Genomic DNA, 16,443 nt, shown 5'->3' on the forward strand with positions numbered 1-16,443 from the left:
CATCGCTCCTCTAAACTTTGGCCTGAAACCCTTACAATTGTTAGTATGTTCCCTTGATCATTTTTGTTGTGGGGTCATTTTTCTTTAATGTATTTGAAACCATAAAGATATCATTACTTTTGACTTTGGATACATTTCTTTCTCTTTTCTTACTTTTGCAGGACCTCCAGGGGGTGGGCCCTTTGCTGGAATGTCACCAGAATCAAAGAGCATTTTCTTCAATTCAGTCTCTCAGGGGCCTCTGAGATCATTGCCTTTCACCCCAACCATCAACCATCAATGCCCACTTCATTTCTCTGTTCTTCTCTGTTTATTGGTCTCTCTCTCTCTCTATTCAAATGCAGAACTGTAAGCGAGCAAAATGTGACAGTATTTTCCCGATGTTTATTTGTCAACAGTAGGTTTACGGAATGGATATTCTGGCTGCCATGCCCACGTTAGGGAAAAGTCAATCTGATCTGGCCAGCTCGCATTGCACACACTAGGATCCTAGTGGCATGGTCAGAAGGCCAGTGGCCATGGTGATGTGGTGTGTCCTCAGGGCTGCACTCTGGGACTCAGACTCCAAGGGGATTCCTGTGATGTAGAGGGAGGCCTCAACCCTCAGTGGTGTGAGTAGCCTGTCCATTTCATTTCACAGGACGCCTTTCCACAAAATTAACATTTTACATATTGTGGACGATGGTCTCTTGGTGCCTGGCAGTTTCAGCACCATCAGAGAGACCACCTCATTCCTCGGCATCCTCTGACACCACACCTTGTCAATATACCTCGCCCCTTTTTTCTTTTTTGAGAGTTACATACAAATTCAGTGAAAATTTACAATGTATTATCAAAGTTGTAAGATGTTAGATAAAGAAGCAATATTTTTTTATCATCAGATAGCCGATTATAAAGCTATTTATCTAAAGACATTTGGGTATGAAAACCTTAAACATCATACCTCTTTTGTATTGGCCTCTTCTCAGTGACTCTTTCAGGTCCCTGAACACCTGAACCAGGCTTCTATCTCAAGGCCTTTGCACTGACTAAACTTCCACAGATAATCTCCTGTCTACTGCTCCTTCCTCTTGGGGCCTGCTGCAGTGTTACATTCTCTGTTTATCTTGTCTGTGCACCCATAAAAAATAGCTCTAGAGCTTGGGGGTGCAGCTCAGTGATAGAGCACCTGCTCCGCCAGCAGAAACCTCGGGGTTTCATCCCCAGCACAACACACACATATTTAAATAGCACCTCCTTTGCTCTCTCCTTCATATCTGCTTTAGTTTCCTTCACCATCGGACATATTGTATGATTCTTTCTCTAACAGCTTTATTGAGGCATAACTGATATTCAAAGGACCACTTGTGATTAATGTATACCATCTGGAGAGTTTGCACATGTGCAAATGTATGCAAAAAAGCAATATATCTATGGTTTACGTATCTGCATATGATTCTTTGCCCATTAGTGGGAGGTAGGGGAGCTCAGCCAGTGCCTGGAACATGGTCTGCCCTCAATATCAACTTCCTCAATGGTAAGAAATAAGAATGGATGGAGCTGGAGAACATCACGCTAAGCAAAATAACCCAGACCCAGAAAACCAAAGGCCAAACATTTTCTCTGATATGCAGATGCTAATTCACAATGGGGGAGTATAGGGAAAATAGAGTAGAGGGAATGAAGGGAGGGGAAGGGGTATGGGGGTAGGAATGACAGTAGAGTGAAATAGACATTGTTACCCCATGTAGATAAGTGACTGCATGACCAATGTGATCCTACAACATATACAGTGAAAAAAATGAGAAATTACACTCCGTTTATGTATGAATTATCAAAATGTATAAATACATTCTACTGTCATGTACGACTAATTAGAACAAATTAAAAAAAATTTAAAAGAACCTGCAGAATAAATTATATTCTGCAGAAAAAGATAGAGTGGGATAGGACTTCCTCATCAATATTGGCTCCAGGAATGTCCTCAGGGGACAGATCCATAAGCAGAGTGTAGAAATCCAGTCCTGACAGGAAATATAAATCGAAACATTTCAACCATAGCAGTTGTGTTCATTTGTGTGATTAGAACTCATGTTACTTATTTTTCTTGGTAGTTACATCCACTACATGGAACCAGGAAACAATACAAGGGTTTCAGAATTTCTTCTCCTGCGATTTTCAGAGGACCCAGAACTGCAGCCCTTCATCTTTGAGCTTTTCCTGTCTATGTACCTGGTCACTGTGCTGGGGAACCTGCTCATCATACTGGTTACCATCTCAGACTCCCACCTGCACACGCCCATGTACTTCTTCCTCTCCAACCTGTCCTTTGTGGACATCTGCTTCACCTCCACCACCATCCCAAAGATGCTGGTGAACATCCAGACACAGAGCAAGGCCATTACCTACACAGGCTGCATCACCCAGATGTGCTTTTTCTTGATTTTTGGAGAGCTGGACAACTTCCTCCTGGCTGTGATGGCCTATGACAGGTTTGTGGCCATCTGTCACCCCCTGCACTACACTGCCATCATGACTCCCCAGCTCTGTGGTTTGCTGGTTCTGGTGTGCTGGATCCTGAGTGTCCTGCATGCCCTGCTACAAAGCTTAATGGTGTTGCGACTGTCCTTCTGCACAAACTTCAAAATCCCCCACTTTTTCTGTGAACTCAACCAGGTGGTCCAACTTGCCTGTTCTGACACCTTCCTTAATGACGTGGTGATGTATTTTACTGTCCTGCTATTGGCTTCTATTGCCCTCGCTGGTGTTCTTTTCTCCTACTCCAAGATAGTGCCCTCCATCTGTGCAATCTCATCAACACAGGGCAGGTACAAAGCCTTCTCTACCTGTGCTTCTCACCTCTCCGTGGTCTCCTTATTTTATTGCACAGGCCTAGGTGTGTACCTCAGTTCTGCTGTGACCCCAAACTCACATTTTACTGCAACAGCCTCGGTGATGTACACTGTGGTCACCCCCATGCTGAACCCCTTCATCTACAGTCTGAGGAATAAGGACATAAAAAATTCCCTGAAAAGTCTCTTTGGAGGCAATCCATAGAAGGGCCTCTTGCCCTGGGCTTCAGTGGTACCTGCCTTTGATTGCAGGAGCAAAGCCTCAGAACCAGAAGTTGTGATTCTTTGATTCAACTGTGATCGTGAAACAGCTTCCTTCTACTTATTTGCTGCAGTTTCCACAACTCTGATTTCAAACTCTTTATAGAATTATAACCAACTCCTTTGATTAAGCTCCTGCACCCTCCAAAATCCAACAATTTTTTTCTTGGTTGCCCTGATTTTCTAAAATCATTCCAAACGTCAGAACAGAAATATTTGAAAATTCTCATTTCTCTCATGGGTTGGCAAAAAAATCTTCTAATCAATGTCTTACTACATGACATATTGTATTGTTTAATGTTTCTTTTCCTTTATTTAAAACATAGTCAAGTCTCTACGGAAAACCTGCTCTTTACAACTGAGGTAATTCTTATAACTTTTAGTAGAATATCATCTGAGGTCACAGTTTTGCATGATCCTTTGTCTATAGGTACTTGAGAAAGGAGGAACGGAGGAATAAAATTGATCTATTTATACTATGCACCTATATGAATAAACGACCATGAATTCACCTTTATGTATATTTATTAGGCAACAATTAAAAACTATAAATAATAGAGGAAAGGGAAATGGGAGAGAGAGGAGGGGAGGGATAAAGCAAAGAACCAGGGAATGACGTGAGCAAATTCTATCCCATGCATGTGTAACTATCAGAATGAACCCTGACATTATGTACAACTGTTGTGCCCTAATAAAAATACTGTGACAAAGGAAAAAATTCTTCTTGATAATTTCTACATAATATTTCTACTTTAAAACAGATCACTGAGGTTTGGAAAAATTGTTTTAAGTCACCATATTCAAAAGTTCTATGGATTAGGATCTGAACTTTTTTCAGAGACCATTATTCTGCCTACTGAAATGCCTTCTGCAGAATTTTCCAGTTGTCATTCAATCCCTTGTATAAAATTATTGACCAGGCATGGTGATGCACACCTCTAATTCCAGTTATCTGAATCTCAGGATGAAGTCAGTGGATGGCAATTTTCAGCCCAGGCAGGGAAAGGTAGTAAGACCTTGACTCAAAAAAATTATAAAATGTCAGATCATGTGTCCTAGTGTTAGGCCACTTTGAATGAAATCCATAGACCACAAGAGAATAATAATAATAACAAAGACCAAACAGAAATTTCTAGGGTGAGTGAATACACTTACTTTCAAAATCCAACTTTGGGAGGAGAGGACTTAAATCTATCTACACCTGACTCTCACAGAGCATCACATCCTTGCTACTCAAAGCATGTTCCACAGACCAGGACCACCTTGATCATGTTAGGATGCAGAGTTCCTGGGACTTGAGTACACCTGCATTTGAACTTTCATCCGTGATGATTCTTCGGCATAATGAAGTTGGTCTAGAGTTGGTTTGGGTCACCTCCTCACTGCTGACATTTGGGGACAGTGATCTGTTTTGTGCAGAGTAGTTGATTGGCACTCCCTGCAGACTTTGCCAAAGAAAAGTATCTCTATTTGAGAACCACAGGCTTGGAGCTTGAGAAATGAAAATATCAAGCCAGAATTCAAATGAAATTCTCATTTCTACTTTTTCAAAAACCATATGTGTCTTGATACAGGGTCTTCTTGAGTTGCTGAGACTGGCCTAGAAATCATAATGTTCCTGCCCCAGGCTGTCAAGTGGTTGGGATTACAGGTGTGTGCCTCCATGTCTGGCCAGTCTCTGCTTGATGTCTAACATTTGTGAGTCCTTTTTCTGCAGTGGCAATGGAGTTCATAATCATACTAACACAAAAAATAGACTTCATAGAGTAGACTTCACTAAAAGTGAGAGTGCCCAGCTCCTTTCAGGTGTTAAACTTAGGCTATGGTGCATAAAAAAAGCCTTATCACCTCATCTTAGTAAATATTTCAAAATGAGAGATAATTGGGAGCACCTCACTAGTGTAAAAACTATAAATTTCTTGATATTGTTTGGAACATGAAGGTAAGAAGTGTAATGCCCAAGGCTTTGCACCAGGGGAACACAATTCTCCCCATTGTTAAAGATGGCATGACTAATTTCTGGGAATATCAGTTGTTTTATCTCCAACACATATTAGTGCTCTCAAGATCCATGAGCTCAAATATAGATGAGCTTATCTGGGTCAGACTTAGAAAACACTTTCAGTCAAAGGAAGGATGAAGTTTAGGAAGCTGGACTTCTGGAAGGCAGTTGAATTCATGGAGGAACAATGAAGACTAGGTTTACTGGACTATACATGGGTCTTTTGGGAACAGAGGATCAGCAGGAAGAATTTCTTTCCTTTCCAGGCCAGTGTTCCTCAGGGAAACAAGAGGGAAATGACCCTAAAGAGAAGATATAGGGAGCTAAAATCTGTTCTGTTGTGGTCCCTCAGTGCACAGCCTTGTGCTGGATGGGACATGGTGATGTCTTTCGAGGTCTTCAGTCTGCCTATGGACCTGACACTTGACTCTTTCCTGCTGTGTTTTCTGGGGATAGAGCTTCAGTCACCATCAAGTCCACCCAGGCAGGACCTTGCACTTCCACAGAGGGACCTTCCTCTCAGTGCTGGTCTCCAGGTGAGTCTGAGAGCTCAGTGGACACTACAGGAGAGCATCAGAGAGAATGGAACCCAGGACTCTTTAGCTGAGGTCAGTGGAGATTCAGGCCAACCTAGCACAGAGCAGGGCTGTTGTTGCTGCCCGCTGTCCTGATTGAGGATTTACTCACAAGGCTGCATTGATTCAAGACACTTCGCTGAGAAGTGAACATTGCACTGATTAACACAGGGTTCACAGCTGGCCATGAAATGGAGCTAATGGAGGCTGAAGAGAAGATGTGAGGGAGGCGTCCAGTGCTCTCAGAGAAAGAATAGAAGTCAAAGGAGGTTTGCAATTAAGGGAGTAGAGGAATAGGGATTAACTGTGGAGGGACAAGAAGTTAGAACATTTTTAAATTGTATGTGTGCTCAAAAGGAGAAATAATAGATTATGTTTGTTTATTATTTACAAGAATCCTAAGTAAGAATCTTGCAAATACTATCTTAGAATAATAGTTCATGGGACACACATTTTTAAAGTATTGTTTGCTCTATAATAATGCTGAAAAATATGATTTCAAAGGTGAATAGAGTTATGCCTGGGTCCTTACTGTGGAATGCTTTGAATACCTGCGAGACTGAATATGCCTGTGACTTTTTCAGGTATTTTCTGGTGTGTTGCAAAGGAATGTGCTGGGTTTTCCATGGCTTACTTGAGAGGAGTCCCTGCTGCACTGTTTTCCAATATAGTCTTCTTAAAACGTTTTTGGTGTTTTTTTCTTCCATAGACTGTCTGTTTTCACATATATAGAGGTGCTTTGGTTGGGAATGTGTGAACATTTGTGAATTTTGTAAATTCCAGTCTGTGAATTGATTGTACCTGCACATTACTTTTTCTGAAAATAACAGTGAATAATTTAGTATTGTTTGAGTTCTTGTTTTAAATTAAAAAGAGATAGTGAGCATTCTCCTGCCTTTCTAGTGCTACTTCACTTAGAGACCCATTTCCATCTGCTTTTCAGAACTCTGCTATTGCTTACTCTTGTGTTTTTGGTCTTTTTCTACTCAGGTGCATTGCTCAGAAAGGTTTCACCTTTAGGCATCATTGAAAGGCATTCATACTTATTTCCCTTTCAATCCAAGTTCATTTTATCTTTGTTTAGCATATTTTAACATACACAATTTTCTATGGGAGATATCAAAACTTTACCTATTTTCACCATCCTGCTGTTTAGAGGACTTCCTTCATTTTGTCTTATTTGCAGGTGTTTGGCAATTGAGTCTCAAATTCATAACCCATCTTGATATCATTAACTAATTCCTATTTCACATCATTCCATTGGATGTTTTAGATTTTTCACTCCATTTCATTTCAATCAATGCATGGTGAATGTTAAATTGAAAAGTGACATGGAACGCTGTCAACATGTACAGAGGGCATTTTGAATAAAGAATAGGAAATTATTTAAGACTCAGTACAGTAGAATGTAAGCTGGTGGTCAGCAGAGGCTGGAAAGGGAGGGGAGGAGCCAGGGAGACTGGATAACCACTGCAACCCACAGTCACAGGGGAAGGGGCCCGTGTCCCACCACACAGTGGGAAGTTTTCAGTGAAGCCATTGTTTATACAGTGTTATGTCCAAAAGTTTATAATCCTATGAAGCTAACATAATATTACTTCTAAAACACTATACTAGTTTTTTTTTTTTTATCTTTCAAGGCTCATTTAATTCACTATCAAGAATGTAATACAAAAGGCCCAAATTCAACAAAGGAACACATTGCCCCATTACCACCAAGGACCATGCTGTTTTAACATGTGACTTTGAATGAGATGGGGTTTCATAAAGTTCACTACTGAAAAAAATAATGCGGTGAGTCTCATCACAGCCAATATCCTTACACAATCTAGTAGTGAAATGTGTGTTTACATTACTTTAAACAGTTTTAACCTAAGTTTCGCACAACATCTTCATGTTTGTACAGTCCACAGTTAAGATCAATTACAGTATCTGCAACCATTCAAAGAACAAACCATTGATGAAAACCAAATTGATTTAAGGCTCCCTTATGTGATGTAGATCCCTAAGCTAATGGTTAAATACATGCATGACTTGTACTGACATCTATTATTTGACTTTCTCATGACTATTAAATGTTGGTTCTCAGCAAAAAAAAAAAAAGAAAAAACAAGAAAAAAAAACCATCAAAAGCAAAATCACCTCATTTGAACCAGAAGTTCAACAACAATCATGAAGTCTACAGTCTTATTGGCAAAACGAATACAGAGTGTCTCTCACTCATTAGGCTCAAGGTTAAGAGTGATACATATTCTGTTCTGTCATTTTACCCGAATTTTACATGTTCAATTCATGATTCAAAATCTCTAGGTTTTCAACTCTCCAACTGTCTGAAGACACAGTGTGCCATAGACTTAACACTTCTGTTTCTCCTTCTATTTTCTGCAAATAGAAATATTTCTCAAGTGTCTCCCTATTTGAGAAGGGGAATTTTCAGAGATGACCTCTTCTTTGGAATAGTCAGATGATATCAGGACTCAGAAGCAAGGGGAAGCGGAAGAGAAAAAATTTGAAACAAAAAGTTTACCAGGTAAGTATTACATAAATCATTATAAGTTGTGCAACATGAGGATGTGATTCTTCTCTCTTTTCCTTCCTTCCTTCCTTCCTTCCTTCCTTCCTTCCTTCCTTCCTTCCTTCCTTCCTTCCTTCCTTCCTTTATTGACTCACAATATCTGAATCTGGGTGTGGAAATGAGCACTTGGGTGTCCCACCACAGCTTTCTCCTAATGGGACTGTCAGGAAGTATTGACTAGGGAGTATGATTTGTGTACCTATCAGGCCTAATCTTCCAGGCACTCAGTCCACTTTGGGTTTGTTCCAGTTTGTCTTGAGTCTGGCCCAGTTTTCCCACTTTCACTTTTAGGAAAACAAGTCACTCCCTGGGTCTCCCATTGTTGATCTTGGTGGGCAACCCTGGACTGCTGACTTGCTTGGGGCACTGACTTTGAGAAGGACACTCTTGCCTCTCTTGTTCCTCTTTTGCTTCACTCAGTCCAGCCTTTTTGGGAAGAGGTTCTTCATTGGTCATCTTGAATCCTCTCCAGACTATGATTGCAGAGGAGCTGCCAGTCACAAGGACCAAGGCCATGCTGCTGTCCTCCCACCACAGCCCCAGAGCCTGCCTTCATACTAGTTTTTGATTACATGATTTCCATAAAGAATAAGAAAATTTAGAAATTTCTAACACAAAGAATTGATGAATGTTTAAGGAGAGACAAGTGCTAATGACCCTGATTGGAGCATGTTATATTGCACACACGTGTTGAATGATCACACTAGGCCTGGCTAGGGTGCACAGCTATTATGTCTCAGTTAAAAAAAATTCAGAGTGAGGCTGAGGTTCGGTCACAGAGAACTTGCTTATCATGCAAAAGGTCCTGGTTTCACTTGTAACCTTGCAAGAAGAACCCAAAACACAGCAAAGCAACACAAAATGAAGAACAAACGAAAACCACAAAACAAAGTGCAGCAGATAGTTTTCTCAAATGACTGAAATAAATTTTAATCAATGTGACATATTGCAAAAAATGGAAACAAAATGCAAACACTGATTGCGTTAAATGAAAATGATGATTACACAGTAAACTTACTAGCACTGCCATTCTGTTTTCCTGTATGTTCTTAGTTTATGTTTCAACTTTTCTTCCTATTCTGCATGCTGACAAGCTCATCTGCTCTTCATACAAATGCAGGAATAGGCTCCTGAGCACATTGCCCATGTCCTGTGTTTAGTGCTGTGGTCTTCTAGCTTGTCCCTTCTTTTCTTCTCTCAAAGATGCCTGCAGAGTTCCTTCCAATCAACTAACAGAATGAACTTTAGATATTTCAAAGGACGCAGAGTATTTCACAGTGAGGCTGTCCCATCCATACTTTTAGAGGTTTTTCTTACTTTTGTAAACATTGCTATACTATTATATCAAGGCTGCCAAAATATTCTGGAATTGTTTATTTCAACGTGGTTCTCAATGTCGAGTGATATCTGTGTCTCTCAGGGAACACTGAGTAGTGTGCAGAGACTTTTCACATCAAGAGAGCACAGGGATGCTGCTTAACATCCTACAAGTACAGGACATCCCAATCCCAAAGTGTAAGCTGACTGGAATATTGTAGGTGAGAAGATTGAGAAATTGGGTGAAAGAACATCTTCAGCTTTCCCATTCATCCCTGTCCCCAGTCTGTCACCAAGACAGGCACCAAGTCCCTTGTCCTCCACCACCTCAGAGAGTTCCTCTTTTCTGTTTGACAATTCCAATCCCATCAGTTCAAGGGCTCCTTAGGGTGTTTTCCAAAGCAGAAGAATGTGATAATATCTTGCTGTTTTCTTAACAGCTTGGAGCTAATCTTCGTTCTTAAAACCAGTGTTTTGATATCTGTTATTGATATCCTCCGATTTTTCTAAAATTATCAGCATTTCAAGTGATGTCACAAGTAATATTCCTCTACTGAGTATTGGAGTGATTTTTTTTAATGTTAACAATTTAAAATTGTATTTAATGATCTGTGCTTATCTTCTTATACCGAGTTTTTTGCCTTACAGTATAGCAGTTCATGGTAGATTTCATATACAATGTCTTGATGTTCATCTCAAAAGTGGTTTGCATTTTTACTGGAGTCATTAACCTGTCTGATTATTAGTAAAGGTGTGAGCTAGGAGATCAACTTCCTCTTCTCCCATTTTATAAGCATGTATTCTACCATCAAATGTTTTCGTATCAGATGGATATATAACTTTGTGTTATATGAAATGTCCACATACACTCTTCTTCATTCCTGATTCATTCCTAAGAGATAACTGAGATTTTATCACCTGCCTCAATGTTATAGGAACATTACCTGTATATTCTAGTGTGTCAAAGTCTTTGTCATTTTAATCATTTTTTGATTTTGATTTTTTTAAAATTATTGTCCTGTTGATATTTTAATATGCTGTATACCATCTTTGTTGGTTCTTTCAGTTCTTTTGCAGTATCTTTTTGTTTGGAAAACACAAAAATTAGCTCCACCAGAGTTCGGAGTGTTGGTCAGTGTAGAGCATCCACAATCACAGAGAAAGACCTGAGTTCCACACTCAGCACACGTGCACTCTCGCACACACACACACACACACACACACACACCAATACAACCTCTTATTTACTGTCTCCACTCAACCTGATTTTGTTTTTCTCACATCTGCTTCATCTTCAGTCATGTTACATGATTATTCTTTTTAAAACAGGTTTATTGAGTGGTAATGAATGTTCAAAGGGCCACTCGTATTTGATGTGTAAAATTCAGTGATTTCCCACATATGTCAATACATGTGATATAACCTTAGCACGAAAATGTAGTAGACCTGTGATTTGCTCCATGCATATATTCTTGGTCCAGCAACAGGATGTAGGAGCTTCTGTTATTGAGACCTGGATAGTGCCTGGAATGTGGCCAGCACTCTGTTTGTGCTCCTCAATGGTAAGAGGTCATTCCTCTTTAACAGTGCACAATGCATGAGTTCTGGAAAACAGCATAGAGTTAGAGAGAAAGTGATACTCATAGTAAGTAATGGCATTAGGGATGCTGTAGAATGACCAGACACAGAGAAAAAATAGAAATCAGTTGAATGTGCCCCATGAAATAAATCTTCCTCTAAGTAATGCTTTCATAGTGTTCCAGAGATTTTGATATGATGTGTCTTTGTTCTCGTTTACTTCTAAGAATTATTTTATTTCCCTCCTGATGTCTTCTGTTATCCATTCATCATATAATAGTGTATTATTTATTCTCCAGGTATTGGAGAAATTTCTGTTTTTCATTCTGTCATTTATTTCTAATTTCAATCCATTATGATCTGATAGAGTACAAGGTAGTATCTCTATCTTCTTGTATTTGCTAACAGTAGCTGTGTGACATAAAATATGGTCTATTTTAGAGAAGGATCCATGTGCTGCTGAGAAGAAAGTGTATTCATTCTTTGTTGGATGGTATATTCTATTTATGTCCGTTAAGTCTAAATTGTTCATTGTGTTATTGAGATCTATGGTTTATTTATTCAATTTTTGTTTGGAAGATCTATCCAGTGGTGAGAGAGGTGTGTTAAAATCGCCTAGTATTATTGTGTTGTGGTCTATTTGATTTCTGGAATTGAGAAGGATTTGTTTGACGTACATGGATGAGCCAATGTTCGGGGCATAGATATTTATGATTGTTATGTCTTGCTGATTTATGTTTCACTTAAGCAGTATGTAATGTCCTTCTTTATCCCTTCTGACTAACTTTGGCTTGAAGTTCGCATTATCTGAAATGAGGATGGATACTCCAGCTTTTTTTACTGTGTCCGTGGGCATGGCATGTTTTTTCCCATCCTTTCACCTTTAGTCTATGGGTATCTCTTTCTATGAGATGAGTCACTTGCAGGCAGCATATTGTTGGATTTTTTTTTAATCCAATCTGCCAGTCTATGTCTTTTGATTGATGAGTTCAGACCATTAACATTCAGGGTTATTATTGTGATATGATTTGTATTCCCAGTCATTTGTCTCATTTTTGTTTTTTGACATGATTTGGTTTCTCCTTTATTTGGCTATTCCTTTAGAGTAGTTCTTCCCGTTGCTGATTTGCATCATTGTTTTTCATCTCTTCCTCATGGAATATTTTGCTGAGAATGTTCTGTAATGCTGGCTTTCTTTTTGTAAATTCCTTTAGCTTTTGTTTATCATGGAAGGTTCTTATTTCATCGTCAAACCTGAAAAAAAGTTTTCCTGAGTATAAGATTCTTGGTTGGAATCCATTTTCTTTCAGGGCTTGTAAATGTTGTTCCAGGCCCTTCTAGCTTTTAGGATCTGGATTGAAAAATCTGCTGATATTCTTATTGATTTCCACCTGAACGTAATTTGATTCTTTTCTCTCGCGGCCTTTAAAATTCTGTCTTTATTTTGTATGTTAGGTATTTTCATAATAATATGCCTTGGTGTGGGTCTGTTGTAATTTTGTGTATTTGGAGTCCTATAAGCATCTTGTACTTGGTTTTCCTTTTCATTCTTCATATTTGGGAAATTTTCTGATATTTCATTGAATAGATTGTTCATTCCTGTGGTTTGTTTCTCTAGGCCTTCCTCAATCCCAATAATACTTTATTCTTTTTTAATTTTTTATTATTGTATACAAATGGAATACATGTTGTTTCTCTATTTGTACATAGAGTCAAAGCATACCATTTGTGTAATCATACGTTTACATAGGACAATGATGTTTGATTATTTTTTTCCCTTCCCCCCCACCCCTCCCACCCCTCTTTTCCCTCTATACAGTCCTTCTTTCCTTCATTCTTACCGCTCTCCTTATCCCTAACCCTAAACCTAACCCTAAACCTAATGCTAACCCCTCCCACCCCCCATTATATGTCCTCATCCGCTTATCAGCGAGATCATTCGACCTTTAGTTTTTTGAGATTGCTTTATCTCACTTAGCATGATATTCTCCAATTCCATCCATTTGCCTGCGAATGCCATAATTTTATCATTCTTCTTTGTGGAGTAATATTCCATTGTATATGTATGCCACAGTTTCTTTATCCATTCATCAACTGAAGGGCATCTAGGTTGGTTCCACAATCTGGCTATGGTGAATTGAGCAGCAATGAACATTGATGTGGCTGTATCTCTGTAGTATGCTGATTTTAAGTCCTTTGGGTATAGGCCAAGGAGTGGGATAGCTGGGTCAAATGGTGTTTCCATTCCAAGCTTTCTGAGGAATCTCCACACTGTTTTCCAGAGTGGCTGCACTAATTTGCAACCCCACCAGCAATGTATGAGTGTTCCTTTTTCACCGCATCCTCGCCAACATGTATAGTTGCTTGTGTTCTTGATAATCGCCGTTCTAATTGGGGTGAGATGAAATCTTAGGGTAGTTTTGATTTGCATTTCCCTTATTACTAGGGATAATGAACATTCTTTTCATATATCTGTTGATTACTTGTACATCTTCTTCTGTAAAGTGTCTGTTCATTTCCTTAGCCCATTTGTTGATTGGATTATTTGTATTCTTCATGTAGAGTTTTTTGAATTCTTTATAGATTCTGAAAATTAGCGCTCTATCTGAAGTATGGTTGGCAAAGATATTCTTCCACTCTGTAGGCTCACTCTTCACATTGCTGATAGTTTCCTTTGCTGAGAGAAAACTTTTTAGTTTGAATCTATCCCAGTTGTTGGTTCTTGCTTTTATTTCTTGTGCTATGGGAGTCCTGTTAAGGAAGTCTGATCCTAAACCAACAAGTTGAAGATTTGGACCTACTTTTTCTTCTATAAGATGCAGGGTCTCTGGTCTGATTCCGAGGTCCTTGATCCATTTTGAGTTGAGTTTTGTGTAGGGTGAGAGATAGGGGTTTAATTTCATTCTATTGCATATGGTTTTCCAGTTTTTCCAGCACCAATTGTTGAAGAGGCTATCTTTTCTCCATTGCATATTTTTGGAACCTTTGTCTAGTATGAGAAAATTGTATTTATTTGGGTTTGTTTCCATGTCCTCTATTCTGTACCATTGATCTACCTGTCTATTTTGGTACCAATACCATGCCGTTTTTGTTACTATTGCTTTGTAGTAGAGTTGAAGATCTGGTATTGCAATACCCCCTGCTTCGCTCTTGCTACTGAGGATTGCTTTAGCTATTCTAGGTTTTTTATTCTTCCAGATGAATTTCATAATTGCTTGCTCTATTTCTGCAAGGTACATCATTGGGATTTTAATTGGAATTGCATTGAATCTGTATAGCACTTTAGGTAGTATAGCTATTTTGACAATATTAATTCTACCTATCCAGGAACATGGGAGATCTTTCCATCTTCTAAGATTTTCTTTAATTTCTTTCTTTAGTGTTCTGTAGTTCTCATTGTAGAGGTCTTTCACCTCTTTTGTGAGATTGATTCCCAAGTATTTTATTTTTTCGATGCTATTGTGAATGGGGCAGTTTTCCTAATTTCTCTATCTGAAGATTCATCACTTATGTATAAAAATGCACTGGATTTATGAGCATTGATCTTGTAACCTGCTACTTTACTGAATTCACTTATGAGTTCTAAAAGTTTTCTGGTGGAATTTCCAGGTTCCTCTAAATATATAATCATGTCATCAGCGAACAGGGATAGTTTGAGTTCTTCTTTTCCTATTTGTATCCCTTTAATTTCTTTGGTTTGTCTATTTGCTCTGGCTAGAGTCTCAAGGACAATGTTGAATAGAAGTGGTGAAAGAGTGCATTCCTGCCTTGTTCCAGTTTTTAGGGGGAACGCTTTCAGTTTTTCACCATTTAGAATGATATTAGCCATGGGCTTAGCATAGATTGCCTTTATAATGTTAAGGAATGTTCCCACTACCCCAATTTTTTTAGTGTTTTGAGCATGAAGGGATGCTGTATTTTATCGAATGCTTTTTCTGCATCTATTGAAATAATCATGTGATTCTTAACTTTAAGTTTGTTGACATGGTGAATGACATTTATTGATTTCCGAATGTTGAACCAACCTTGCATCCCTGGGATAAAACCCACTTGATCGTAGTGCACTATCTTTTTAATATATATTTGTATGCGATTTGCTAAAATTTTGTTGAGAATTTTTGTGTCGATGTTCATTAAGGATATTGGTCTGAAATTTTCTTTCCTCGATCTGTCTCTGTCTGGCTTAGGTATCAGGGTGATATTGGCTTCATAGAACGAGTTTGGGAGGGTTCCCTCCTCTTCTATGTCATTGAATAGTTTGAGGAGTATTGGAATGAACTCTTCTTTAAAGGTTTTGTAGAACTCGGCTGAGAACCCATCTGGTCCTGGACTTTTCTTTGTTGGTAGGCTTTTGATGACCTCTTCTATTTCATTGCTTGAAGTTGGTTTATTTAAGTTGTGTATGTCCTCCTCGTTCAGTTTAGGTAATTCATATGTTTCTAGAAATTTGTTGATGTCCTCGAGGTTTTCTGTTTTGTTGGAGTATAGATTTCGGAAATAGCTTCTAATTATGTTTTGTATTTCACTCGAGTCTATTGTGATGTTTCCTTGTTCATTCCGAATTTTAGTAATTTTGAGTTTTCTGCCTCTTTCTCTTTGTTAGTGTGGCTAAGGGTTTATTAATTTTATTTATTTTTTCAAAGAAACAACTATTTATTTTGTTAATTTTTCCAATTGTTTCTTTTGTTTCGATTTTGTTGATTTCGGCTCTGATTTTAACTATTTCCTGTCTTCTACTACTTTTGGTATTGGTCTGCTCTTCTTTTCCTAGCGCTTTGAGCTGTAGTGTTATGTCGTTTATTTGTTGATTTCTACTTCTTTTTTACTACTACGAATTTTTTTTATTTCCCTCCTGATGTCTTCTGTTATCCATTCATCATATAATAGTGTATTATTTATTCTCCCAGTATTGGAGAAGTTTCTGTTTTTTATTCTGTCATTTATTTCTAATTTCAATCCATTATGATCTGATAGAGTACAAGGTAGTATCTCTATCTTCTTGTATTTGCTAACAGTAGCTGTGTGGCATAAAATATGGTCTATTTTAGAGAAGGATCCATGTGCTGCTGAGAAGAAAGTGTATTCGTTCTTTGTTGGATGGTATATTCTATATATATCCGTTAAGTCTAAATTGTTGATTGTGTTGTTGAGATCTGTAGTTTCTTTATTCAATTTTTGTTTGGACGATCTATCCAGTGGTGAGAGAGGTGTGTTAAAATCACCTAGTATTATTGTGTTGTGGTCTATTTGATTTCTGGAATTGAGAAGGATTTGTTTGACATACATGGATGAGCCAATGTTCGG

The 16,443-nt window shown here is 38.5% G+C and overlaps 1 protein-coding gene across 1 annotated transcript in view; it reads left to right on the plus strand.

Annotated features, from left to right (window-relative positions):
• The window catches only part of LOC124968171 (uncharacterized), a 109,489-nt gene extending 99,021 nt beyond the window's left edge, over nucleotides 1-10,468 (plus strand). Inside the window, exons 5-6 of the mRNA XM_047530480.1 lie at nucleotides 2,094-3,013; nucleotides 10,356-10,468. Coding sequence (XP_047386436.1) covers nucleotides 2,094-3,013; nucleotides 10,356-10,468 — 1,033 coding nt within the window. The remainder of the gene's footprint in view (nucleotides 1-2,093; nucleotides 3,014-10,355) is intronic.
• Nucleotides 10,469-16,443: the final 5,975 nt, after the last annotated feature.

The sequence above is a fragment of the Sciurus carolinensis genome, chromosome 17 (genome assembly GCF_902686445.1).
Source record: "Sciurus carolinensis chromosome 17, mSciCar1.2, whole genome shotgun sequence".
NCBI classification, from domain to species: Eukaryota; Metazoa; Chordata; class Mammalia; order Rodentia; family Sciuridae; genus Sciurus; species Sciurus carolinensis.